The 26,161-nt window shown below is 29.3% G+C and overlaps 3 protein-coding genes across 3 annotated transcripts; 2 read left to right on the top strand and 1 right to left on the bottom strand.

Annotated features, from left to right (window-relative positions):
• The first annotated feature begins 2,391 nt into the window (after window positions 1–2,391).
• On the top strand, window positions 2,392–5,849 carry LOC112772628 (superoxide dismutase [Fe], chloroplastic). Its single transcript, XM_025817597.2, has 10 exons — window positions 2,392–2,523; window positions 2,676–2,762; window positions 2,930–2,979; window positions 3,355–3,429; window positions 4,448–4,636; window positions 4,713–4,887; window positions 5,027–5,148; window positions 5,257–5,283; window positions 5,386–5,409; window positions 5,500–5,849. The coding sequence occupies exons 2-10, from the start codon at window positions 2,684–2,686 to the stop codon at window positions 5,704–5,706; spliced, it is 948 nt and encodes a 315-aa protein (XP_025673382.1). The 5' UTR covers window positions 2,392–2,523; window positions 2,676–2,683; the 3' UTR covers window positions 5,707–5,849.
• An 8,851-nt stretch (window positions 5,850–14,700) lies between these two features.
• LOC140181473 (uncharacterized) lies at window positions 14,701–15,330 on the top strand. The gene has a single exon (XM_072225076.1). The coding sequence runs from the start codon at window positions 14,701–14,703 to the stop codon at window positions 15,328–15,330; it is 630 nt and encodes a 209-aa protein (XP_072081177.1).
• Window positions 15,331–21,804: 6,474 nt separating this feature from the next.
• Window positions 21,805–24,905, bottom strand: LOC140181180 (uncharacterized). Its single transcript, XM_072224392.1, has 2 exons — window positions 24,755–24,905; window positions 21,805–23,669 (listed from the first exon to the last, which is right to left on the bottom strand). Exon 2 carries the CDS (start codon window positions 22,879–22,881, stop codon window positions 21,940–21,942), a length of 942 nt encoding a protein of 313 aa, XP_072080493.1. The 5' UTR covers window positions 22,882–23,669; window positions 24,755–24,905; the 3' UTR covers window positions 21,805–21,939.
• Window positions 24,906–26,161: the final 1,256 nt, after the last annotated feature.

Genomic DNA, 26,161 nt, shown 5'->3' on the forward strand with positions numbered 1-26,161 from the left:
TATTAAAATCGAACATATCCAAGTGAGACCTAATTGAGAATGAATGCATCCAAGTAAAACTAATTAAAAAATACAATATAATATACGATAACATTGAATCACTTTTTATAAACGTTAGAAATACAAATAGAATTATTTAAACATTATGGACAAACAAATAAGACTTACTCCAAATGTTATAGACAAAAACGATACTTTATTTTTTTTATATAATTTAATATGCTTAATTAAACTATTTAATATAATATATATTTAAATATTGATTAATTTATAATTATTTGATTGTATACTTGAATAACTATTTAACATAGGGATTTTTTATTCAAATAATTTAAATATAATATTTATGAAAATATATAATCTGCGGTGTATTTACGTATTTGGATAAACTTTACACATTTTGAATATAAAGTAGTCAAAACCATAAAAAACACAATTTCAATATTCTGTATTCAGGGTACATACGGTTTAAAACTCTATGCATAAACCAGATACACTATACTCAAAATACAGCCATAACAAAATTTTTGATACATGTAATTTATAAAATACTATTTTTTTAAAACAATATTTATCTATATTTTATTCTTATATCTTTCTGAAATTTTTCAAAATTTAATAGTATCACTTCATAAATAAAAATATATTATAAATAAAATGTAAATTTAATTATAAAAACAAAAAGATAATTTATTTGAATTATATTAGATAAATTTTGAAAGTTAAACCTAAAATTTAATTTAATTCCAATTCAGATTGTTTTTAATTTTGATATATTAATTAAATTTAAATTAAATAATATTAAATTAAATTGGATTTTAAGTTTTTAACATCATAATTTACCAACTAATAACTTATTGCATTAGCTAGCCTTAAAAACAAAGTTCTAAAAATTAGATCGATCATCGAACCATTTTAATTACTGATTTATCAGTTTTATTGGTCTAACTGGTTCAACTAGAATAACAGTTTATAATTAAATAATAAATAAAATATAAATAAATACGCTAAAATATATTTATAGTCTAATATAAATTTAAAAATGTCATCAGCACTACATCAACAAAAATATTATGATCTTATCAAAGTAAAATAAAAAATTATTAGTTAAATAACAAGTATTTCTTGAGTGATATTATCATTTATAACTAAAATTATAAATCATAAAATGTATAAATAATTTTGATTTATAAATTATTAATAATTTAGTACTCTTTATATGAAGGAAGTAACAATTTATCTACAATTTTAACAATGTTGTTAATACAAAAATTAATTTTACTTTTAGAAATTATTTTAGTAAAGATAACTAAATTAAATTTTTAAAATTTATATTTAAATTAATTAAGATTTATATAATTTTTATAATAATTAAAATTTTTTTATTTAAAATTTAAAATTTTAATAATTAAATAATTTTATTTTTAGATCATATGTGTTATATTTATTTTATTAATATTTTAAATATGGGTGAAATTTGTCGTAAAAATAAAGAAGAAATTAAACTAAATAGATATTATAAAAAAATATTTTATATTAGCATGAAAATTAAATAATAATAATAATAATAATAATAATAATAATAATAATAATAATAATAATAATAATAATAATAATAATAATAATAAGTCTTTAAATATTAATTACAATAAAATTATGAAAAACACTGTAATAAAAAATAGTACATTGACTGAGTAATTCATAAGTAAAATATATAAGAATAAAAGAGAGATAAATATTATTTCAACAAAAAAAATATTTTATATAAATTGCAGGTATTATGGATACAATATCAGAAATTTTGTTATTAGTGTGAATAATTTTAATATATTATTACAATATAAAGTCACCTTTAAAATTACATTTGATAAACAAATAATTTATATCAATATATGAAGTTATAATAAATAATAAAAATAAATATATTATTTATATAGTAATTATTTTATAGTTTATATTTTGTAATTATTTTATATTTTTTATATATTATTATTATTAGTGAATATTTTATGAATTTACAATGAGATTTATAATTTATTTCTATTATGTTATTATTGGATTTTTAATATATTGTTGAGAATTATTATGATATTGTTGATTATTTAAAATTTGATATTAAAACTTGTTTTATATATTTAATTTTTTACTTTATAAAAGTACAAATTCAATCCAAATTGTTTGAAATTGGATTCGATTGAATCGGATTCTCTTAAAAAAATCATTCAATCTAAACCACATCACAAGTATAATTAGTATTTGATTTAAAATTGGCTCAAACCGCACAGCAAACACTCTTACTTATGAATTATAAACTTAGTGTGAATAATTTTAATATATTATTACAATATAAAGTTATAATAAATAATAAAAATAAATATATTATTTATATAGTAATTATTTTGTAGTTTATATTTGGTTTTCTCTGATTCAACTTTCTTATCCAATGGCCCCAATTCCCTAATCTTTCTGCTGCAACCTTTGAACTCCTCTCCTCTGCGCTTCTGTCCCTCACTGTGACTCTCGGTATGGATTTTATTTGTTCGTCGATTTCGAAATAGAACCTTAATTTGCTTGTGTGTGAATGCAGCTAATTAACATTTCTTTCTGTTTTGCTTGTCATTTGAGCCTTAATTTGTTCACTGTGTAATGTTCTTGCTATGTTTAAATCTATGCAGAAGCAATAATGCTCTTGCCACTGCCATCAACCACAACTCCTACTTCTTCCTTATCATCTTCGCCTTTTCTTTCCCACCATCCAAATGGTTCCACTTCCTCTCTCTCTCTTGATTAGCTTCTGGAAGTTAATTTTGATACACTGATAGTATGAAATAGGTTTACATTGGCCGTGAGAATGGTCATCCAAAAGAATGAATGTGATTGGACGCAGTGTCTGTGCATACAAATTGAGCTCTTATTTTCCAATATGCAGGGTTAAAAAGTTCAAGCATTTCTGGTGCTTCCAAATTATCAAACAAAGAGGTATGGTTTTTTTTTTTTGTTGTGTGTGTGTGTGTCCATGGACCATTAAACCATTTAAGCATTTGCTTCGTCTATGTAATAATGCAAAATTGTTAAATACTACTTTTGTAAGAACAGTAACAAAATGGATATTGGTACTTTGTTTCATCAGTTGGAGAATAACTCCACTCTAAAAGTATGTATGTCTACACTCTAAATCTTTTACCTACAACCCTTTTTTCATATTCTTCTATGTTTCATTTCCCTGCCAGTAGCCAGCTCCAACTAGTAGGATAAGGCTCTTTTCTTGTCGACTAGTTGTTTGGTTATACATTTATTTTAATATTGAATAAGCAACTTTTTTCCGTTTTTAAGAAAAAGTGTTGAACATTGCAGAGAAGATTCATAAGGAAACTTGGACTTGCTAAAATCTCTGCAACATTTGAGTTGAAACCACCACCATATCCATTGGTAAGATTTGAAGTTATTCCGTTATTATATTTTCCTAAATTAGCATCAATCAAGCTGCCTAATTTTCACTGGCATTTACTTTTCTAAGAAACAAGCCAATGGTAAAAAACTATATTTGGCCTGGCCTGGTCTGGCGTCTAGTCATTCATCAGCGAAGAATATTGAACATGAAATATTGGACAACAAAGGCATCTCAGTTAGATTTATTGCGTCCGCTACAAAGTCTTGTAACTTAAGCGGAACTCTAAATAAGGAAACTAGTGAGTTTTATAAGGTTCTAATATTTCCTGGTGATTTAATCTTGGGGGGCTATTCTTACACATTCAAATATTTTTCTTGACCTAGTCTGAATTTGATTAATTCCCGGGATTTCTACTCAACTAGTATTGTACTACTCAGAAGATGTTGAGCATATTATGAAATATGAACTTCAAATCCTCATTGGAATTTTCGCTAGGATGATTTGATTTGACAGTTATTTCCATTTTCTGTTCTCTTTTGTTATTCCTCCTTTCCAGAGCTTTGCTCATGTGGTCCACTAGGATATTTCTTTTGTTTTCACAATTGATTTCCCTTTTTTAAGTTCTTCCTTTCACACAACGATAGAATACTTAGTGTCAAAAGAGTTAGTTCAATATAAATAAGGAGAAGACAATATTAGTTAGTTAGATATTGAGGCATGGAGAGATAGAGTAGCTTTCAGACTTCCTAAGGATAAACACGACATTCTAGTGCTCTCAAGTCCCAAGTCACATTATTCAAGAACATCATCGGTAAAGAGTGCAACTTCTTCACTTTCCTTTCATTTTCTTTTCATCTATTCACCAGTTCTGGCACATTCTTGCCACTCTATACTCATAAATGGGCAACTCTGTATGTCTTTTACATTGGATTGTGCAATTGTGGGCCTCCTATAAATATTTCATGGTCTAACCATATTTCTTTTACTTGTGACATTTTGATTTATATTTTGGATTGATAATATATATCTTTCATCAATTGTAATGAACATTGTCAGAATGCTTTGGAGCCCATTATGAGCCAGGAGACGCTTGAGTACCATTGGGGGAAGCACCACAGGACTTACGTAGAAAATCTGAACAAGCAAATTGTTGGAACGGATTTAGATGGGCTATCGCTCGAGGAAGTTATAGTTAATTCGTACAACAGGGGTGATTTACTCCCTGCTTTCAACAATGCGGCACAGGCATGCATGCTTCACGCTACAATGTCCTTCTCAGGTTTCTGAACCATGCTTTGTAATCTTGTTCTACTTGTTGCAGGTGTGGAATCATGATTTCTTCTGGGAGTCCATGAAACCTCGCGGTGGTGGTGAAAAACCATCAGAGGATCTTCTAAAACTGATTGATCGAGACTTTGGTTCTTTCGAAGGATTTGTTAATGAGTTCAAGACTGCTGCTCAAACACAGTTTGGTTCAGGATGGGTTTGGTTTGCATGTGAGTAACTATCCTTCTCACAGTCTCACCACAGTTTCCCATTTTCGGGATTCATTTCCATTTCTGCTTTTTGTGGTATATCCAACTTATCAAGCACCCTTTTCCCTTGCTTTCCATATTTTTGTTTATGATATTATAGACAAAGACAGCAGACTTGATGTTGGAAATGCGGTAAATCCTCTTCGATCCGATGAGGATAAAAAGCTAGTCGTGGTGAAGAGTCCCAATGCCGTGAACCCCCTTATTTGGGGCTATTATTATGTATGTAATAAGGTTTACAGACTACTTAGGATTCTTTTGTAATCTTTTTTCTCGAGACATTACTTTGAGCAAATCCTGATGAGATTACATTATTTTAATTTCTTGCAGCCGCTTCTTACCATCGATGTTTGGGAGGTATTGTTCAGATTTGTTTTTGTTCTTGATTTGAATTGAGGAAACAATTTGCACATGCATATCTTCTGAGTTCTGACTCTCTAATGTTCCTTCTTTGTTCAGCATGCTTACTACATTGATTTTCAGGTAACATGTTTGCTTCAAAGCATTCAATTGAAAAACTGAGCCTTGTTCCATGCTAAATGTAATGATGACTGGCTTGTGTTATCCTTGCAGAGTCGGCGACCTGATTATATATCGATGTTCATGGACAAACTTGTTTCTTGGGAAATGGTTAACTCAAGATTCGAAAAAGCCAAGGCCGTAGTCGAACAGATGGAGCGAGAGGACGAGAGGAAAAGAAAACTGGAAGAACAGAGATTCAGAACCGATGAAGCTCCGGCCAATGCAATATTTCCTGATACTGATGCTGCTGCTGAATGAGAGAGCTTAAAATGGCGTATATACTATTACTGTATCAATCTAGGTGAGGTAGAGGTTTTGAGCTGCAAATTTTGGTAATGATTAATAGTGTATAATAGTTAATGGTTACATATTCATTAATGATACTAGCGTTTGCATGATCCTATTGGAGTGTTTTTTTTTTAATATATTGATTTAATTTAGTTTATTAAAATATCAAAATTACTATATATTATATAAGAGAAATTCTTGGACAACAGTAATTTTTAGTATTTTTTGTCATTATTTGACTAATACAAATACTAAATTATTTTTAACAAATATATTTTATTAATTTATGTATGCAAATTTTAATAAATATAAATATAAATTATATATTTTTGTGTACAAAATTTTTATAAATACGAATGTAAATTATTAATAATTAAGTGCTGGCCAAAAATAAAGTATTACTCGTTATATTTGGGTATAGATATGTATATTTGGGTCCATTAACATTTGGTGCAATGCAATGTTGGATACACTATAGTATAGGAAAAATTTTAAGTGTACCGAGAACACTGGTGTTCCAGTTATTTTAACCATTGATTTCAATTAATATATATTATATATATTTCTTATAATTCGTAACAATTAATATATATTATATATATTTCTTATAATTCGGAAAAATTTTAAGTGTATCGAGAACACCGGTGTTCCAGTTATTTTAACCATTGATTTCAATTAATATATATTATATATATTTCTTATAACTCAGATCAACAGTTAAAATAATTGAAATATCGGTGTTCTTGGTATACTTAAAACTCTTCCTATAGTATAATCCTAACGAGTTGGTAGGTATGACATCACTGGTCATTTGTTAGGAGGCACAGCATTATGTAAATGCATATGTTGTAACCATGCAGTGTGAACAAACAAGTTCACATCTAACCTACATCTATATTAATAATATATCTATATCCAGAGATAGATAAATTTAATTAAGTATTATATGAGTTAAATTGGAAAATAAATTATTTTTTAGTTAATATTAATTAATGTTTTATAAAATATATTTTTTATTTTAAATTTAAATGATAAATTTTAAATTTTAAATTCTTAATCTTTAAATCCTAAATTCTAAATTTTAAAACAAATTAGTAATCGAACCAATCAAACTATTGAGTTACCGAATTATTTTATTTTATTTTTTTAATTCTGTTTTTCTTCGTTAACAAATACTTTTAAGATGGGTTGCAAACTAAATGAAAAAAGGCCGGCTCAACTTGTGTTTTGCATACCAATTTTATATAAGAGGGAATAAACTTCTAAAGAAAGTTTTATTTGTTTATCTATTTATTAAAAAATATAGAAAAATAATTTTTAATTAGTTAATATTATTCAATTTTAAGATTTAGGATTATAATTTAGAATTTAGGATTAAGCGTCTAAAATTTAATATAAACAAAATAATTTTAAAAAATTAATTGATGTTGGTTTAAAAAAATTATATATATTTATCTAGCATTACTCTTATTTATTTTATTGGTGATCACTTTTAAGAATGTCCAAGGTTCAAAACTTTCGCATCAAGACATGATCCCATATGAATTCTTATTCTAAACTATAAAGTAACGCGTATTATTATTTATTTTCAAAGTAACGTGTATATGGGGCTAATAAACAAATCTTCCATAAGACCATTTTCTCGGAAAAAAAAAAAAATTCCTTTGCAATTACCTTGAAAATGTTTTAGCATACTGAGACAATGACATGTTTATTTTTTGTTTCTTAAACCAACCACGTAATTTGCTGAAACCTTCCTTGTTCCCTCAATTTCAATTTTATAATAATATTGAAACGCTATTTACCTTCCCTCATAATAATGAAGTTTCATAAGCTTCTTATAGAAGCTTCTATTTCTATGACCTATATATGTATGTGTTTATGATGATCAATTAATTCGTACAACATGGGTACTAAGCAAAAATGTTCACCAATCATTATCCAATTTCAGAAGAAATTGAGATCAATATTACACTATTTAAGGAGAATGCATTATTCTTCTTCATCAAGTGTATCAAAGCAAAGATGGTGGAGGTTGTTCAATAATAATACAATGAGCTTCAAAAGCTTCATTGAAGATGAACAAATCAAAAGTGATCGCATGGAAAAGTATAGAACAACAATAATTAGCTATGCTTCTGAAGATGATGACGATGATATTAATCAAAGGGCAGAGGTTTTTATTGCTAATTTTCGTCGCCAGCTTAGTTTGGAAAGAAGAGTTTGTTATTGGGAGCCAAAATTTTAATTTGCATGAGATAATAGTTCTGAGGGTGATTAATTATTAATTAGAAAAAAAAATTGGATTGCTTAAGTTCAATTAGTGGTAATATTAGTGTTTTCCAAGTATATATATTTGATGTATAATAATAAGGTGTAATTATTCTCTCTGTACTTATAGTTTTATTGAATTTTTAATTAGATTTTTTATAATTTTTTTATTGAATTTTTATACCATATCAGATTTTGTAATTAAGTCAAAATGTTAAAATTAATGGAATATTTTGTTAAATAAAATAAATATGTCTAATACTTGATTAAATATTATCTATAGTTTAACAGTATGATATAGGGACTTAATTAAAAAGAAAAAAAGTATATGAATCTAATTAAAAATTCGGTAAAATTATAAGAACCGACGCAGTAATTAAACCTAATAATAATCATAATGTAATGTGTTCAATGGAAATAGATTCTTTCAATTTTTTTTTCAATTATTTGATAAAATGTGATCTCTTACTTTATATTCTTTAAGTCGAACAAAAAAAAATATATGAGATAGATATTAAATAGTTAAAAATTACTCTTTACAAAATAATTAAAAAAATTTAAAAAAATCTACTCCCCAATAATTATTGTGTACGGAAATATGACAAGTTTATTTTCTTATTTGAACTTCTCTTTTTAATTAAAAATGTTTGGGGAAAAAAACATAAAGCAATGTTTATTTTCTTCCTTCTTGTTAAAGAAATAAAAATTAACCACTCACTTTCTTCGTTGTATTCTTGTTTTTCTGTTTTAAAATTGTTAAATAATTGTTTTTTTATTGACATGATTAAATGTCTCTTTTTTATATATATCACCAAATAAATTATTCAATCACTCCTCTCTTACTTAATTACAAAGTCAATTTTTTATGAGGATAATTTATACTAATAAATTAAATAAAATTTAAAATTATAAAAATATCATAAATCAAATTTCGTTACATGTTTTAAAATATCTTTATGTTAGATTCAATTTAACTATAATAATAATTAAATCGAATAAACTAGATTCGATTTACTATAAATATGCTGCAGAAGTAGTAAATCGAATTAATTAGATTCAATTTATTACATATACATGTAAATCTAAATTAAATTAGTTTGATTCGATTTACTTACTATTTATACAATTTATTTACTATTTTAAGTTAATTATATTAATTTTAAAACATAACTATCAATAAAAAAATATTCTCGATTTAGATTCAAATAAAATATCAAAAATATCAAAATAAATAAAAATATAAATTTAAAATTTATATTTTAGTTCAAATTCCAAAAATTAACATTTTTATAAACTTGTGAATTTAAAACGGAATAATAAATGATTTCTAAAAATTCATTAAAAATCATTCTTTGATTCATTAGTATCTAAAAAATCATTACTGAGACTTTTAATATTAAAAAAATTAATATAAAGTATAGCCCTTTAAGATAGTATATGAGTTCAAACTTGATTTTTTTCGAGTCAGAAGTAACGAATATTTATACAATATAAAATAACCAACTATATTTATACAATATGTAATTGAATTTGATAAGTAATTAAAATACTATAACAAATTAATAATTAAATTACCATTTAATTTGTGAAATTAAGTATAAAATTTATTGCTTTGATAACTTCTAATTCAAACTTGGACTTTTCCGTGCATAATGTCATCAAAGTATAAATTTTATACTTAATTTCACAAATTAAATGATAATTTAATTGATATAGTATTTTAATTATTTTTTAAATTAAATTATATATTGTATAAGTATAGTTGGTCATTTTATATTGTATAACTATTCGTTACTTTTGATTCTGAAAAAATTAAATTTTAACTCCTATGCTACCTTGGAGGGCTTTATATTAATTTTTTCAATATTAAAGTCTCGATAATAATTTTTTAGATGCTAATGAATCAAAGAATGATTTTTAATGCATTTTTAAAAATCGTTTATTATTCCGTTTTAAATTCATAAGTTTATAAAAATGTAGATTTTCTAGAATCTGAACTAAAGTACAAAAGTTAAATTTCTATTCTTATTCATTTTGATTTTTTTGATATTTTATTTGAATTCAAATAGAAAGTATTCCTTTATTGACATTTATATTTTAAAGTTAATATAATTAACTTAAAAATAAGAAATGTCAATAAGGCATATTAGTAGTAAATCGAATCAAGTTGATTCGATTTATTGTATATATGCTGCAGAAGTAGTTTAAAGCGATTATTATTATTAAAGAACAAATAGTTATGTTGTTTTCAGTTAAAGATTTTGAATTGCAACTAGGATAATTTTTGAGTCTTTTGGAGAAGTTTTAAACCGAAAAAGGTTTTGAAGCTAGTTTGAAATTTTTGGTTGAGTAAAAATGATGATTTCACTTGCTTTTTAAAAAGAATGAATTTAAAAGTGGGCTATTTGTAAATGCACTAAATTTTTGGTATGTTGTCAATGATGTGAATTTTGTGATGGACACTATGTCGGTTTCAAAGATTGAAATGAGAAACGGGTGCTATTTTCTAAAGCAAAAATTTGTAAAGAAGTTGTTTTTAAAATAGCAGAGTTTTAAATGAAAGCTGTGTTTATTTAGTTTATGACATTCGAAGAATGGATAAAAAAATTATTTTTGTAACAAAAGGTTTGAAGGTTTTAAAACTAATGTTTACGTAACGGTGGCAAGAACGGTGGTGAATTCCGTTTACACACTGAGTCGAATTCTGTCCAAAAAAGGACCGTGGTTAATCCCACTTGTTTGTAGTTCTCTTTGATTGCACGATGATAGAGTATTCTCCCTCTAACGAATGACAGGACATTCTCCCTCTAACGATTATATCGATCAACTGAGATATGTTCCTCTTGGGGTGCCTTTCTCTTGGGTTGTAAGAATATAGGGCACTCTCCCTCTAACGGCCAGCCGATATGCTGAGATATTATGCACAACCAAGAAAACGATATTCGGGTTAGCTACCAGGTGTGTCGGGTTTGACATTATAACCAATAAGTGAGCTCACGGCCAGTAGAATAGGCATGCATCATACTGCATTTGTTTGTTATTGTTTGGGTGTGCTTAAATGTTTTCATTTGTCTATCTGATAAATTCTATATAACCGTTAATTATAGTACTTGGTGTAACTGCTCTCTAATTGTGTTGTCTTGCATTGTTTGTGCTTGTGATTGATTCTATTTTGAGATCGAGTGTTGGTCGGTTGATTATTTGGGTCGAAGGTCGTGATTGATTATATATATGAGCCGGAGGCTGTGGTTGGTTATGATTGGGTCGGAGGCCGCGATTGGTAAGATATGTATGTATTGATTATGTTATGGGTTATTAATTTGAGATAAAAATTCTTATAAGCATGAGATAAATATTAACTTTGGATAATTAATTGTTGTGATTTAAAAAAATTCATAGGATGAACGATAATCATTTACGTTTGAAATCCTTTTATTTCTTTATATGTATCCTCTTATAACAATTCAAAAACTTTTTTAGTGAAATTATGTGGTTAAGTTTTCACCTATTACAGACCTTTCTGTTTAGAACGGACGAAAAAATTTATGAATTTTTTGCTAAGTTTTTAGTTGTGTTATTTATGTTTGTATATATATTAGTTATAGTTTTTTCTTGCCATTATTATTATATTTTTGTAAAGAGTGATAATAATCGTGATTATAATGTTTGTAAGTTATTTGTATAAAAAATTCTTATTTATTATGTATATATATTTTTAAGTGTTTGTGATTGGTTTGTATGTATATATGTATCTACGTTTTTAAGAAAAAAGTATTTTCAATTTTTCAAAACAAAAAACAATACAATTTCGAGCTAAAAATTTTTATTTTATTATTAAATATATAGTAATCGTGGTAATATTTTCACTATTAGAATGGTGCAACAAAAAACATGATATTCTAATGATAAAAATATTACAATACTTTCAACGAAATAATTTCTTCTAGATGAGTGCTACAGTGATAATGGATAATTTTTTTCTCGGGTGAAAAAGTGTCGTGGAGTATACCATTGCACGACGCATGGCATGCGTTGCATCACGCACAGATAATGTCTGCAGACCATTTATTGAACATGCAGTGGGTTGTTAGGGATGAGTCAAATTAGGATAGTTTGGTTATATTTTAATAAAAATGATTAAGTTTTTGGATTTTTTGACATTTTGTAGGTGCAGATTTTTGTTACTGTTGCCGTTTTATTATTGAGCTTGAAAGAAAATTTGGGCTTGCTTTAGTGTTTGTAAACTATGTTTGGGGTTCAGAATTAAAAAAAAAAGTAATACATATTTTAAGGTTTTAAAATTAAAATAAATAAATACATATACTTAGGATTCTAGCATTAAAAAAAATAGGTGTCCATGATTACATAAAAATAAATACTTTAAAAAAAATTATACAAAATGTGTTAATTGAAGGGCACATCATGACCAAGAAAAACGAAAAAAAAATAAATACATGTATTTAGGGTTCAAAATTAAAAAAATAAGGTTTGGAGTTAAGAAATTAGTGTTTAGTATTGATGGATTAGAGAGTGTGATTTATGATTTAAGGTGTATGAGTTAGTATTTATGCTTAAGAATTAGAAAAAGTATATGAACCAACTCTAAATCAGCTAAGAATGGAACAATTTAATTAATTATAAATATAATAATTAGTTTTATTTATTTATGATTTAAAATATTGGTTATTAAATGTTTCACCACATTTAAATTAGGAGGAGATACGTTCAGTATCATTGCAATGTGAATTACGGAAACTGATTCAATTAACTTCCGTCTCTTCACCCTCCTTCCCTCTCCAAATGCCTAAAACATGATAAATCAGAAAATAGATTTAGAACCATCCAATTTACAAAGAAAAGAAACATCCTAATGCACCATCCACATAGAGGTTTTGGATTCATCCAAAGATATTTGGCTGATTTTTTGCTGGAACCATCTGAGTTCCCTAGCATTATTGTAAGAATTATGTATTTAGTGTTTTTTTTAGGATTGAGTGTTTAAAGTTTGTGATTTAGGGTTATGTATTGATGGAAGTAGGAATTAATGAGTTTCTTCATTATTGATACATAACGAATTATATTTTGTTTAGGGTTGTGAATATTGGAGCGGTTGTGGTATCTTGAATGCGATAGTATTATTGACATTTATGGTGATATAATGAGTTAATAGTCAAAATCGTCCCTGAAAGATACCCTGATCTCCATTTTTGTCCTCGAAAGATAAAATTAATCAAAATCGTCCTCGAAAGATACACGACTTGGTCACGTTAGTCCTTCCGTCAGTTGGACGATGACGTGTCACGTTAAGTGCCACGTGGCATGATGACGTGTCACGCTACGTGGCAGATTAGTGACACATAGCACACCACGTGGCAGGCCAGTGACACATGGCATGCCACGTGTCACTTGACATGTAAAAAAAGTTTTTATAATCAAAATAGTCCTTGAAAGTCCAGTCATAAATCATTTTCATCCCTCAAATTTTAAAAATTAGTCAAACTAGTCCTTAATAGGATCCTCTTAAGAGTACTATTCATATGCTTGTCCAAAAAGTAATGTTGAGAGAAATTCCTGCTTAAGACACCATATTAAATCCCTAGAAATTAGTCAATCCTTTATTGTTTGTCAGGTTCTGGACATTTTAAGGAAAATTAAAGAATATTTAGCAATGCTTCACCTGATGAGCTTTCATTTAAATTTCAAATTTACATATCATATATTATTCATATATGCAAAAAGGAAAATGTAACTGTAAAAAATGGAGTCAGCGATGAATGCACAATACACAAGAAGTAACAAGTTCCAGGGTGATATTTTACAAAGAAACTAATCAGCAAAGGCTAAAGTACACAGAAACTTGATATCTGTAACGGGATTCCTAACCTAAATATGTGAAATGCTGCTTTTTATTTTAGCGGAGGTGCTATCTGAGATATCCTTTCATCTTCTAAGAGTGCATAAGGAGAATAACGACATCTTGCTTGCATCATGGACAAGATCTTACCAAGTAAAGAGCTGAAAAGAATGTGACGGTTATGAGGAGACCTCTATCTTGTTCATTCACAACCACCTCTTCGTCAACTTCAGAGTTGCCCTGCTTGTAATCCTCAAGCAATGATGTAGGAGTCATGCCCGTCCTCTTCAATTCCTTCATAAACAACGATTTCGGAGATTTTTCTCCTGAAAATTCAGTATCAATAGCAGCATTAGCCATCAAAAGGTGAAGTTAAAAAATTGAACTCCGAGCTGAAACACTACTACACAATAATATCTACTCATTCAATCAATCCAAATCAAAATACCATTACATTTCAACAGGAATTCCTGCTATTTCTGAGGAAGAGTGGAAGTTACAGGCCATCTATTTGTAAAAAGTACTGACTGAAAATGGATATTGATGAAGCTGAGAGAGTAGTTGTGGCAAAATCAGTTGCTTCAAGGCCTAATTGTTTTACTTTCAGATCTTTCTCTAAGCTTCTTGCAGGTGCCATTAATGCCTCATCACCCCAAATTGAATCTTCTCAGGCAACAGTTTCTGTCATTAGACCAAAGACAGTGAGATTCAAGTCACCGCCACATTCCGGAGCCTAATATAGCACAGCTTCCTCCCTGAGATTTAGCAAATAGGGTTTCATTTCACAAAATTTAAAAATCACAAAAAAAACTAATTGGGAATTGGAACCTGATTTTCCAATGGAGTCAACCAAAGAACAACACGGGTTACTGCACCAGATCCTACCCCTGCGCCTCGAAGATGCAGGCCTCGAGGATTGTGCTCTTTCGCCTGAATCCATCCACCAATCATTCCTCAAAGCAGCCGCTGCCGTGAAGTCCGCCACCGTGATTTTCTCCAATGATGATGACGAGACCGCCGGAGATTGCGTCAACGAACCATGGCCAGTCGCAGCCGAGGGAACCTTCGATGCTGTGATTGGGATCGAGCCAGAGAACGAGCTGTCCGGAGCATGTGCCATCGAGAAAGGGTGGGAAGAAGGCAGCGATGAGGTGAAGGTCTCTGGTGGTAGCAGCTACGAAGTGGAGGAGGTTGTGGACGAAATTGTGGTTGGAGAAGGAGCTAAATTGGGGGAAGGTGATGAAGAACCTTGCATTGATGAATTGCAAGGCTTGGAAATTGAAGATGATGCAAAGAAGAATAAGAAAAAAAACTGTGAAGAAGAAGAGAAGAACGGCGAGGTTTCAAGGCTAGGAGAGCCTTCTACCAAAACGGCGTCATTTTGGTTGTCTGTCACGTTAGCAGTTAACGGCCCACGTCAGTGGCCGTTTGCCAACTCAGCTACGGAGATGATGAAAGGACGAACGTGACCAAGTAGGATATCTTTGGGGGACAAATTTGATTAATTTTATCTTTTGGAGACGAAAATAGAAATCGAGGTATCTTTCAGGAATGATTTTGACTATTAACTCGTGATATAATTGAACATTAGATGATTGTTATAGAAATAGCTCGTGAACTTGACTTAGTGTGTATGGTATAATAATGATATTTGATATGTTTTATTTTAAATTTAATTAAAATTTGTAATATGCACTAAATATGTAATATGAAAATAAACATAGCCATAAATTGTGCTCATATTGTTAGTGATGTATATTTGGTTTTGAAAAAAAATTACTTTATAATTTTTAAGTTAATGAATATTAATTTAAATTTAACAAAAATTTAGTATAAATTAAATGGCTTAAAAATAAATATTCTAAAAAAATTTGAATTTGTAGTTTAAAAATAAAATAAAATAGATTGTTTTTAGGTAATTAAAAATGTCAAGTATTATTAAGCTAATGTTTTAGAATTTATCAAAGTTGATGTTAGTTTGTAACTTTTTAAAATAATAAATAAGCCTCAAATTTAAAATTTAAATTATTAATATATTATAAAATTACAAATTTTAAAATAACAAATGTACCAGAATTAATTTTAAAATTTGTAATTATTTAAAATTTAAAATAAAAAATTTGAAAATTTAAAAATTTTTAAATTTGAAATTATTAGTAAGAAGAGTTAAGTTTAAAATAAAAAGTTTTAATTAAATAATTTAACTCAAAAAGAAACACACAATAATTTAACACTACAAAGAATATATTGTCACGTAAATTTTAGAAGGTTTGATTTAATAGCGTTTGTATAGTTTTTTGAAGTGTTTGAGAATGCTTTAGATAATTTCAAAATATTCTACAATGTCTTAGAAGGTCCCAAAATATCCTAAAAGGATCTAAAAGATTCTGAAAGGTCATAGAGTATTTTAGAAGAGTGTGGATGTATAGAGAAGTATGAACGTAGTATACAATAATCTAGAAGTATTTAGAGAAATGTGGTAGAATAGATATATTTGTAGTGAACGTTTTGGATGATTAATCTGGATCGTTGATTAGATTTAATCCAAACTATCTATTGAGGAGGTAGATGGCTATAAATAGGAGCGAGAGTTAGAGTTTGGGTGTGTGAGTCATTTGTAACAAACACTTAGTAATAGAGTGTTATTTCTACCAAAGCCTCCTTTTTCTTGTATTCTCTTGTGTTCTTAGCTTTCTTGCTAAATATTGAGGGTTAGGCTTAATAGGTCTTAATTCAATAGGTTGAGTAAGTTCGAGTGCCAATACGGTAGCATTGGAGTGTGTCCAATACCGTGACAATTTGGTATCAGAGCAATGTTCGAGAGGGAGCACAAGTGGTTTGTGGGTATAGCTTATAGTGTAACTGTAGAGCATATTGAGTCTCTAAAGGGAAGGGATATTATTCCTTCTCAATGGAAATGCAACAAGGTTCGCTATTTAAGTGAGGTAAGGACTCTAACTTCTTAGAAGAGAGAGTTTATATGTTGGAGAATATTCTATCCATTATGGATGAGCACTTCCAAAGAATATAACATGATAAAGAGACCTTTGAGACTTATGTATTAGAAAAACTAGATGCTTTCAAAGAAAGCATGCTCCAAATTGAAGATAATAAGCTTGAGAATTTGTTGAAACTATATGAGGAAGTTCGAGTTTGGTTTGAGGAGGCAAAATCTCGACCAACCAAACTCGAACTTAACAAAGTAACCATCAAGGACAAATAGCATATTTCTTCGATAGCTGATTTATTTGATCAACTTGGTAGAGACAAGTGGTTTTCGAAGCTGGATTTGAGGTTAGGATATCACCAAATGAGAATTGCCGATAGTGATGAGTCTAAGACCACGTGTGTCACGAAGTATGGATAGTATGAGTGGTTGGTGATGCCTTTTGGCTTAACTAATACTCCTGCGATCTTCTGTACCTTGACGAACGAGATCTTTTGTCCTTATCTTGATCAATTCGTAGTGGTCTACTTGGATGACATCGTCATCTATAGCAATACATTAGAAGAACATGTAGAATCCTTACGAACCATATCCAAAATCTTGTGAGAGAATAATCTATATGTGAAGAAAAAAAAGTATTCCTTTGCAAGGGACAAGGTCCACTTCTTAGGACACATCGTAAAAGATGGAACTCTCCACATGGATCAAGAGAAGGTGAAGGCTATCGAAGAATAAGAGCCGCCAAACAAGGTATCTGAATTTAGATCATTCCTTGGATTGGCTAAATACTATTGGAGGTTTATCAAGGGATACTCTGCCAATGTGGCACCATTAATCGATCTTCTCAAGAAGAATCAATCTTAGGAATGGTCAGAGGAGTATCAAAAGGCCTTTGATGAATTAAACACTGCTATCATAGGGGGATCAGTACTAATATTGGCCGACTACTTAAGGGTATTTGAAGTTCACACCGATACTTTTGACTACGTTATTGGAGGGATTTTGATACAAAAAGGACATCACATTTCCTTTGAGAGTCGCAAGTTGAATGATACAAAGAGACAATACACCGTCCAAGAGAAGGAGATGACTGCGACAGTGTATTATTTGAGAACTTGGTGCCGCGACTTGCTTGGTTCACACTTTATTGTAAAGAAAGACAACGTGGCTACAATCTACTTTCAAATTCAAAAGAAGTTAATTCCCGAACAAACTAGGTAGCAAGATTTCTTAGTTGAGTTTGATTTCAAATTTGAGTGCAAGTCAAGTAAGGCCAATGTGGCAGCAGATACACTGAGTCGCATGGCTGAGTTGGCAGCCATTTTCACTATCGAGGAAGACATTTTTATATGCATTATCAAGGAAGGGTTACATCATGATTCATTAGCTAAGAAGTTGGTGGAGTTAGCTAGAGAAGGTAAGACCAAAAAATTTGCATATGTCATTGCGGTGCTAGATTCAAACAAAATTGCATATGTGCCACGATCACATTTGGGTACTACAAATCTTTTCTTGCCTTGGTTTGCCCTTTTTCCTGTACTCCCAGTGAAACTCAGAGTTGGACTCCAGCACAAATTATTTCCAGCTCCACTGTTTTTCTCCACGGTTCGTGAAGAAGAGTCTCTGACTTCTGTAGCCATAGTCTTCTTCAGGAGAAAATCGCGTCTTCACTCTACACACAATTTTTTTTTAGATCAGTAATAGATAACTCGACCTTTTTAGGGAGTACAGAGTACTAATGTCAAGTGATTAAATTTAATCCCCTTCGACATTGCCATCAAGGACCAAATCAACCACAAGAAACAGATCAGCCAATAAACATAAACTAATAGTCAAGTAAACAAACATACATAATCAAAACACTCTACACACAATGAAGACAATGAAAAATAAAGAAAAAATCCTAAGTAACTTTGAACATCCAAATGATAACGCCTATTTATGAAATGCAGCATTTTGTCAAAGGTCCAGGAAATGATTTGTTAAAAAATATGAAATCCATCAGATAAATAATTAAAGATCAAAAAGGACATTTATTATTATTATTATTATTATTATTATTATTATTATTATTATTATTATTATTATTATTATGAGGATCTGTTGGTATAATTTTTATACCTTATTCAATCATAAAGAACAGAATATGCAAATAAAACAAATCATAACACTTCAATTTTTTAAAAAGTTTTAGGAAATACTTTAGTTTTTAATTATCAAATTAATCTTCAAATTTTTATTTTATTAGACAAATTTATCTTTTTTTTTTGTTGTCCACGGTATCCCCCAACCCGACAGATGACACTTGCTTAAGCGGACGAGTGAGCTGACCACTCGACCAACCCAAATTGGTTATTTGTTTATACATCTAATTATTTATCTATATGAAGGGATAAATATAAATTTTTTTATGTTTTTATTAGATATCACTAAAAATTAATTTGTCTAATTCTTTTAGTCAAAATTGAGAAAAAAAATTAATTTATCTAACAAAATAACAAGTTGTGAACTGATCTGATAGTTAAAATTTATTAAAAACTAAAATATTTAACTAAAAATTCTTTAAAGATTGATATGAGATATTACTCTAAAACAAAATAAAAACAAGTAAAAAGTAAATAATTCATTGAGATAACAACATAATTAAGTAAGATAAGATAAATAAACTCAAAAGGGTCTAACATAATTGATTATCCTATATACACAGAAGAAAAATAAAAATCATAACTACTACATATAATCAAGGTTGCGAGAACCGAACTGGTCAAAGAATCGGTGAGGTCACTGGTTCAATAGTTTACTGGTTTAACCGGGATTCAACCGGGATTCAACCGGTTTAATTGAATATTAAATAAAATTATTAAAAAATCTAAAAATAATTTTAAATAATAAATTATTATAAATATATAAATTTAATAATTTCTAACTTAATAAAATTTAAAATTTCACATAATAAAGAGCAAAACTTCAAAAAGAAAGCTATGTAGAGTCAGCATCTAAGCATAAATATGCAGCATATACATATAGTATTCTTCCATACATTTTTTGAAACAGAGAAAATTTCATTCAGGATAAAGGAAAGACATCTAACATAGCCAAGTTCTGAACATGGCTTGGGGCATCTTCCATCCACATGCAATTTGGAGTGGTAAGAGCTAAGGTTGCTAATTCATGAACTACTCTACTCCCTTCCCTCTTAACATGACTAAATTTCACAAATCTAAAATTTCTAATAAGTGAAATGGCATCAGTAATAAAAGTTTCAAAACAAGAATTAAAACACCTTCTCTGTTTGAGGGCACTCATTACTTCTATATTGTCACTTTCAAGAATTACCTTTGAAAAACAACAGTCTTTTGCAAAATTCAACCCCCAAAATACTTCATGTGCTTCAAGGGGATAAGGTATTGCCTGGGTTGCTGATGCCTCCATTATGATTCCCATCTCATTCCTAATTACAACACCAACTCCTCCATCAATATCGTGTGACTCATTATGTATTTTCCATACATTAGTCTTTGAAACAAGACTAAAAATGCACAAGCACAAGCATAAAAATCAAAATCATGTAAATAACATGACACTTATGTCTAAATTGTTAATAACCACAACACCAACAGCAGTTTAAATACAACACCAAGAACAACACAGCAAGATTATTAACAAAAAAATACAGATTATTGTGTAATATAAATTATTAACAATTAATCAATAACACAGCAAAAAGAACAATTATTAACACCATAACAAGAACACAGTAACAGCCAAAAACACAGCAAAGACGATTGCAACAGCACACCATTCCATACCATAACACAGCAAGAACACAGCAAAGAGGAGAGGACTCACCTACCAGAATCTTCAGCGAGCACGGAAGAGCAGAGGGAGGCGACCACGGCAGAGCAGAGGGGGCTGAAGAAATTGCGGCGAGCAAGGCAGAGCAGAGGGAGGGGGACCACAGCAGAGCAGAGGGGCTGGAGAAATTGCGGCGGGCACGGCAGAGAAGAGGGATACCTGCGACGAAGGAGAAGGAGGAGCGACCGACCACTAATGGACGACGCACACGAACGGCGGCTGCGGGACGCGGTGGAGGCTGCGGTGGTCAAACCCGTCGCTGCTGTGGCTGCGGGACGCGGAGGCTGCTGGACGCAGAGGTTGCTGGACGCGGTGGCGATGGGCTGCTCGACTGGTGGTGGTGGGCTGGTGGCTGCAATGGTTCTCAGCTTCTCATTTCTCAGAGAAGAGAGGAGAGATGAGTGGCTGTGGCTTCAATTGACAATTGGAATTTAGGGTTCACTTCAGCACTTGTCCTTTTTCTTTTTTTTTTTCTTTTTTTTTTAAATTTTTATACAAAACGGCGACGTTTAGAGGATGCATTTCCGAACCGAAAATCCTCTAAAAACTAGACGGTTCTACTAGTTCACCGGTTAACTGCCAATTCGACCAATTTTTTATCGATTTTTTGCCATATAATTTTTAGGTTTATTCGGACCGACTAACTGACCGGTTCCCGGTTATTCCGGTTGAACCGACCGGTCCGGTTCGATTTTCAGAACCATGCACATGATTATGAAAAGAAACTAGGTAAGAAAAAAAGATTCAACAAATGTTAGGAAGAAGACATCAAGCCAATACTAGACCAACTATTTCAAGATAAAAGCTCTATGCATGTACATTTAAAAGGTTTCAAAAGCAAAGAAAATATTTTAGTATTATCTACATATTTTTACTTTTATTATTTTTGGGTTTACATTCTATCAATTTGTTTGGGAGATAAAATCCCAAAAAATTAAAGTTTGACGGTGATTTTAGAAAATATGAGAATAAATAGAATTCACCCTTACCAAATTATAAATATTTAATTTAAAATTTTAAAAAGTGAATTTGTTGACAATGAATGATCCTTTTTTATTTTTCAATTTTCGAAAAGTGAGTTTGTTGACTATGAATTATCCTTTTAATTATTTTTTAACTTTTAAAAAATACAATACACCAATTAGCAAATTCAGAGTATCATGTTTCAATAAATAACAATATTACACCATTTTTTTGTAAATCACCCACCTCAGTATGGTATATAAATTAAAAGATGTCAAAACACACAAATTAAAAGTGGATTTGATTGAATTCATCATTTGGATTGATAGTCAATAACACTCTGAAAAGCACCGGCCAATGCTCTCACTCTGTTCTTTCTTGCTTCCAAAAGCTTGCTTGCTGTCTCTTCAATCACCCCATTTGATACTTGAGCCTCCTTTTTCCCATGCATCATTACACCTTGTGATGATGATGACGACGGTGATGGTGATAGTGATGGTGATGACGATGGCAATGGCGAGGGTGATACTTCCACCTTTTCCTTCTCTTTGTTCTCTTCTTTGAGTTGATGATGTTCTTCTTCTTGTTGTGTTGCTTGATTTTCATTATTATTGCTTTCTAGTTCCTTCACCTTGTTATCTTCCACTTTTATTACTGGCTCTTCAGCATTTTGCTTTTCTTCTTCTTTGATCTCATCAACTTTTGCTTCTTCTGCTTCTTCTTTAATCTCATCAACTTTTGCTTCTTCTGCTGTTGAATGATTAAGTTCTAAGTAGTTGTTGTTACTTTCTTCTTGATTTGCGGTTGCGATGACTTTCTCATTATCATCATCTTCATTTTTCTTATCGTCTTCATTCTCTTCTTTATCTTCTTTTTCTTCATGTTCTTTATCTTCTATTTTCTCTTCTTCTTTCTCTTCTTCTTCTTCGTGTTCTTTTTCTTCTATTTTCTCTTTTTCTTTCTCCTCCTCCTCTTCTTCTTCCTCTACTATTTTCTCTTTTTCTTTCTCCTCCTCCTCTTCTTCTTCCTCTACTTCTTCGTGTTCTTTTTCTTCTTCTTCTATTTTCTCTTGTTTTTCATATTCTTGTTTTTCTTCTTCTTTTTCTTGTTCTTCTTCTTCTTCTGATGATGTTGAAATAATTTTTTTCTTTATTATCCTCGTCTTGAGTTTGAACTTGATCGTCATATTCTTCGACCTTCTGATCATGATAATTGTCATGATCATGAACAAGATCATGGTCGTTTTGATCATCATAAAATTCAATATCAGACAAATTATCAATATTATTTTCTTGATAATTATCCAATATATTTATCACCTCTTCTTTTTCTTCATTTATAGCTTCCTTAACTTCTTCCTCATTATTTCCAACTTTATCCAACTTCTCTAAAAAAATATCTTCACCATCCTTCTTTGTTGAGGAACTACTCTTTGCAACCTTTGTTGAGCCAACAACCTTCTTAGTATTTGTTAAAGAAATTGAAGAGACACTTTTCTTGGCACCACTTTTAGCACCACCACCAACACTAGTTTTTGTTGCTTCCTTAACATTACTACTAGTAATGGGCCTGGACTTAGAAGTGGTAATATTAGTGATACTCTTAACAGGCCCAATGGATTTTTTAACTGATATGGGCCTGTCTCTTGGGCCTGGGGAAACAAGCTGTTGTCTCGAAGGAGAAGGTTGTTTCTTGAGTTGGGCCTCAGATGGTGGAATGGGCTTATCAAAAGAACTTCTTCTAATGGGCTTGCTATTATTGTTATTTGAAGAAGGGTCATTATTGGGCTTTACTGTGAGTTTTGGTATTTGAGTACCTTTGGATTTGAGGCTGTTTGGACCATTTTTATCTGAGGTTGTTGTTGACTTTTCTTTAGAGGTAGTTGTTGCTTTTATTGGGGTTCTTTTTGTTGTGTTTGAGATTTGAGAAGAATTTGAAGATGTTGAAGTTTTCTTCTCCTTTCCAACACCACCACCATTAGGTTTTGTTGCCATATATGAATATGTAACAAGGTGGCTTCAATTATGAATCCTAGGGAAGATCCTGCAAATTACCAATAAATGATCTCAATAAACATTTCACAAAACTAAAAAGCTTTCCTGACAAAAAAAAAATAACTAAAAGGGTTTAGATAAATTTCTTTAAAATATTTGTTTTCTTTATTTTGGTTTTTATATTTTTTTTGTCCGATAAAATTTAAAAGACATTTCTATTTTAGACACTATCGTTAGTTTGTTCTGTTAAATAATCACGAAATACATCTTGTAACATCAATATTTCAACTTACTTAACAGAATAAATTAACAACGATAACTAAAATAAAGATTTATTAACAGATGTATTCATCATCTTTTCATGACTCAAACAACTTTATTATTGTGGCTTTGGGACATCAATTCTAAAAAAAGTTAATAAAGTCAACAATAATTATATTATATTGACATTACAAATTAGCTATCAATCAGTCATGTATAAAAATATGAAATTACTTCACTATTAAACATTATAAACAATATAATTATATATTTATAATCAAAATTCATAAGTAATATAATTAAATAAATTCTATCTATAATCAAAATACAAATAGAAGAACAAAAATAATGTAGTGGTTAATTTTGACATAAAAAAATTGATTTTGTTGTAAAGTAAAACATGATTTCAAATATATCCCCCACACACATTCCACCATGATATTTTAAAAAAATAAATTAAAGAAATAAATTGGGCATGAACATGGAAGAAAAAAATATCAACGTGACCTAAAATATTAGTGACATGATTAATATTAAAGAATGTCAAACTTGAGATTTGGATTTGGAGTTTTAAGCATATAAACTTGTACAAAATTACAATTAATTGGAGAATATGGTAACCTTAATAATATGATTAGTTGATCATCACCATGTATGAATTTTCTTTGATATACAAACAAGAACATGTGAAGCAATGATTAATCAAATTCCATATTGTTTTTGGATTTTGGGATTTACAAGGAGGAGAAGCAAGCAATATTCAAAATTCGAAAGATGAATAAAAGAAAAAAAGTAAATAAAATAAAACAAAAAGGAAGAGTAAATTTGCAATAACGAAATTAAATAGAAAAGGTTCAAGTTCAGATAACGTACCTTGATAAAATTAAAGAAAGTTCATGGAAGAGTGAATTTGTGGGCACAAAGCAATAATCAAATGAAATTGCTTTGAAAGATGAGAATATATGAAGAGAGAGACAAAAAGGAACAAAATGATTGGTTAAAAAGAGAAAAACCAGAAAAAAAAGGTTGGGATTGGGAATTTGGAGCCTTAATAATATCATGAATGCACCGCAAATCACGCACTAACTCAAAGATGGTGAATGGCGTTTTTTCTTTTTTCTTTTTTTTTTCTTTCTTTTTCTTGAAGGCATTGGTCATTCAATGCCATTATTATATCATAAAAATACTACTAATTTTTTTTCATTTTAATTTTAACTAAAAAATGTCTCTTGAATTATTATTTCTATTCTATTTATTTTATTATATAAAAATCAAATTTTTTGTACTTAATCATAAAACTAATGTAATATACTTTTAAGAGTATTTTTTATTTATTTTTTTAATTTATTGAATACAATTTATTACGGTAAATTAATATCAACTAATTAATTTGATTAGATATTTAAATATCACATCATTTATTATAATTTATAACAATCAATTAAAACTAAGAGAGTGTTTTTCTATTTATTTTTTTAATTTATTAAATCCAATTAATTATAATATATTAATTATATCAACTAATTAAATTCAAGCAACTATTTTTTCATTTATTTTTTAATTTAATAAATCAAATCAAATTAATTATACTAATTATTTGTATCAACTAATTGATTTGATTAATTCTTAAAATATTTTTATTTTTTATTTTATTTATTTAAATACATTAATTATAACTAATTAATTATTTAATTTTATTAGGATAAATATCAAATTATATTCTTAATATAAAAATACAAAATTTTATTCCTTCTATTTTTATTTTACCATTATAAAAGACCATATATACTAGAAGAGAATCTTATTTTTTTTACCAATTACTTTTTTATTAGGTAATTTTTACACCAATTTTTTTTCTTCCTTTGAGGTGCCGTTGCAAAAAGGCAACTGTCGTGGACACAAGTCACCACACCCTCTAACTGCTCGTCACTCGATGCTATATATAATATGTTAGTCATGGACCTTTCAAGAACCATAGTGTTATCATATATGCATAAATAATAAAAATTTAATGTTTGAACTTGCTCAACTCATTTATCTTTTTATATGATGTATTATAGTGTGGAATTACATTCAATTTGTGTTACGCAATGGTATTATGGTTTGTATTGTAGTATGAAATTATATTTAATTTGTATTGCAGAATGATATTATGGTCTAATTAGAGCTTTTACTTTATAACTGTGTTATAATTTTTTCTCATCGTTTTCTCTCGGATATCAAGTTAGCGTATTTTTATTTATTATTATTGAAATAGTTGTGATATGAAATTAAAAAATA

The sequence above is a fragment of the Arachis hypogaea genome, chromosome 18 (genome assembly GCF_003086295.3).
Source record: "Arachis hypogaea cultivar Tifrunner chromosome 18, arahy.Tifrunner.gnm2.J5K5, whole genome shotgun sequence".
NCBI classification, from domain to species: Eukaryota; Viridiplantae; Streptophyta; class Magnoliopsida; order Fabales; family Fabaceae; genus Arachis; species Arachis hypogaea.